The 2,102-nt window shown below is 36.9% G+C and overlaps 1 protein-coding gene across 1 annotated transcript; it reads right to left on the minus strand.

The window, feature by feature from the left end:
- Positions 1-1,007: 1,007 nt before the first annotated feature.
- LOC103937991 lies at positions 1,008-1,762 on the minus strand. The gene is made up of 2 exons (XM_009347979.2): positions 1,264-1,762; positions 1,008-1,171 (listed from the first exon to the last, which is right to left on the minus strand). Exons 1-2 carry the CDS (start codon positions 1,550-1,552, stop codon positions 1,077-1,079), a joined length of 384 nt encoding a protein of 127 aa, XP_009346254.2. The 5' UTR covers positions 1,553-1,762; the 3' UTR covers positions 1,008-1,076.
- Positions 1,763-2,102: the final 340 nt, after the last annotated feature.

Consider the following 2,102-nt stretch of genomic DNA (forward strand, 5'->3'; position numbering starts at 1 on the left):
GTCCACAAGGTTGGAAAAGACTGACCGATACATGTTTGCATTGTCATAGTTATGTCCTGTAAGCATAGTCTGATGTCGTATGTTCGCACATCTTCGGAGGATATTGTCTTAATGTTACCAATGACATCTCAAAAGTGCGTGTATTTGTACTATTTTTCTCTACTTATAAATAAAAGGTCTCAAGTTGTACTCACATGCATCACGAATTTAATACTTAATTATTATCATAATCTATTGTGTGATTTAGCCAACTAATATTGACATTTTACTTGTATATGGTAACATGGTAAGGACCATGACCGATAGCGGTGAAGGATCAAGTGAAGTGGGTTTAGAGAGATTAAACTTAACCCGATAGAGTTAATATGGGTTTAGACACAAATTCAACACGATATTTCTACACTAAAGGAAGAGAGAAATTGTTAAGATATGTTTGGGTGATAGATTTATAAGTCCCAAGAAATTAAGGTCAAGTTAGATAGAGAGGATTAGAAATGCAATTGCAAATGCATGTGAGAGAGATCTGTAAATGCCTACTTCCATGTAGTGTTTAGCAATTCCCTCTTACATGCCGTTGTAGTGCACATAGATAGCTTATCTAATCCCTTTCATTTAACATTTTGAAGTCTTATTGTTACTAATTTTGAAGTCTGTCATAAATCACTCGAAAATAGCCTAACTGTTGTTAGGTGTTACGGGCCCATAATGAGAGAGATTTATATGATTGGTACTGATAATGAGGAAGATTTTGTATTAAGTTACACCCTTACTACTTTAGTGACCGTGTGATAATCAATTCATTTTCAATTTTAGTTTTCACCTATTGAAAACTAAGAAGTGAAAGCTTGTTACCTAACTGTTTTCAATTTTGAAAACCAAAAACTGAAAAGAATTGCCAAGAACACTATTCGTTTTCTGAAAATGAAACTAAACATTAAAAATAAAAATCAAATAGTCGTTTGATAACCATTTTTTTTTTTCACTTTTTATTAAAAACTAAAAAATTATTGAAATAAATAATTAAATTTATAATTTACACTTTACACTTTAGGAAATTCAAAAAATTATTTTTGAGATTAGATGGAAGAAGATGATGATTCCCGAACGGAGCAAGCGACAAACTTGGCCCACTGCCGCAATCTCGTCTTCACCTCCTCCGCATCGCCACTGTCTGAAACAATATATCAAAAAACACCAATCAAAACCCGGCCGATAAAAAAAAGTCCAAGATCAAATCAATCCAACGGTTCACATCAACCAAACCTGTTAACAAGCTCTTACTGCACTGCTTATTTACATCGTGGTAAAACTCCAAAGCAGGTAAAGTATCGGATAGTTTCGGGTCGACGTCGGGTAAATCGAACCCGAATCCGAGCTCAATACAGGCCTTCAGCTCCTCCAAATCATCGCCGGAAACGCTTTTGCTACGAACAAGGCGGCGCGTGCCAGAAATGCTCGTACGACGCTGCCACGTCTCTTCCCGGATCGTGTCGGGCGACCACGAAATCTGCTTGTAGAGAGGGCGAGGCGGTGGTACGTGGGGGTTTTTCATGGTGTCGCCAAGGAAATGCTGGCGTCGTCGTCGTTTTGGACCTTTGGTGGCGGCCGGAAAGGATGAGGGTTTGGCGGCAGCGGGAAGGCATTTTTATAGATAGGCGCGTGTTGATTGGTTGCCACTTCAGAATAAGGCCGTAGTGGGCCCCCCGCTTGCGGGTCCGTACAAAGATGACAGTCAGATAGTAGTGGGCCACAGTTGGTGGAGTCTTTTATTTTAATTTTTTATTTATAAGTTAATTATAATTAAAGTGTTACCATACGACATTTTTACCTTTCACATTTTTTTTTTTGATTTTTGATCGTTGGATTAGATGAATTATAATTTTTATTTTTGTCAAATGATAAATTTTATTTGATTAGTTATCGACAGAGTTCGAATTCATACCGTCATGCAATCTTTTCACCATTATAACTATGATTACGCGTTACTTGCAATTATAATTATAATTTATTAATGGTCAATTTTTCTTTATTATTTATTTCTCTAGTCCATGATGTCAAAGTGAAGCAAGGTGTCTGGACACAAGCTGGCAAAGTGGAATGAG

Source organism: the organism of the source record quoted next, unplaced genomic scaffold (assembly GCF_019419815.1).
Source record: "Pyrus x bretschneideri cultivar Hongxiangsu unplaced genomic scaffold, Pyrus_bretschneideri_v1 Contig64, whole genome shotgun sequence".
In the NCBI taxonomy this organism is placed as follows: Eukaryota; Viridiplantae; Streptophyta; class Magnoliopsida; order Rosales; family Rosaceae; genus Pyrus; species Pyrus x bretschneideri.

What these genes read in the sequence shown, in the direction of transcription:
- LOC103937991 (XM_009347979.2), bottom strand. Translation starts at nt 1,552, where the DNA reads ATGAAAAACCCCCACGTACCACCGCCTCGCCCTCTCTACAAGCAGATT. An exon ending in CAGTAAGAGCTTGTTAACAG is followed by an intron (nt 1,172 to 1,263) that starts GTTTGGTTGATG and finishes ATATTGTTTCAG; the next exon opens with ACAGTGGCGATGCGGAGGAG.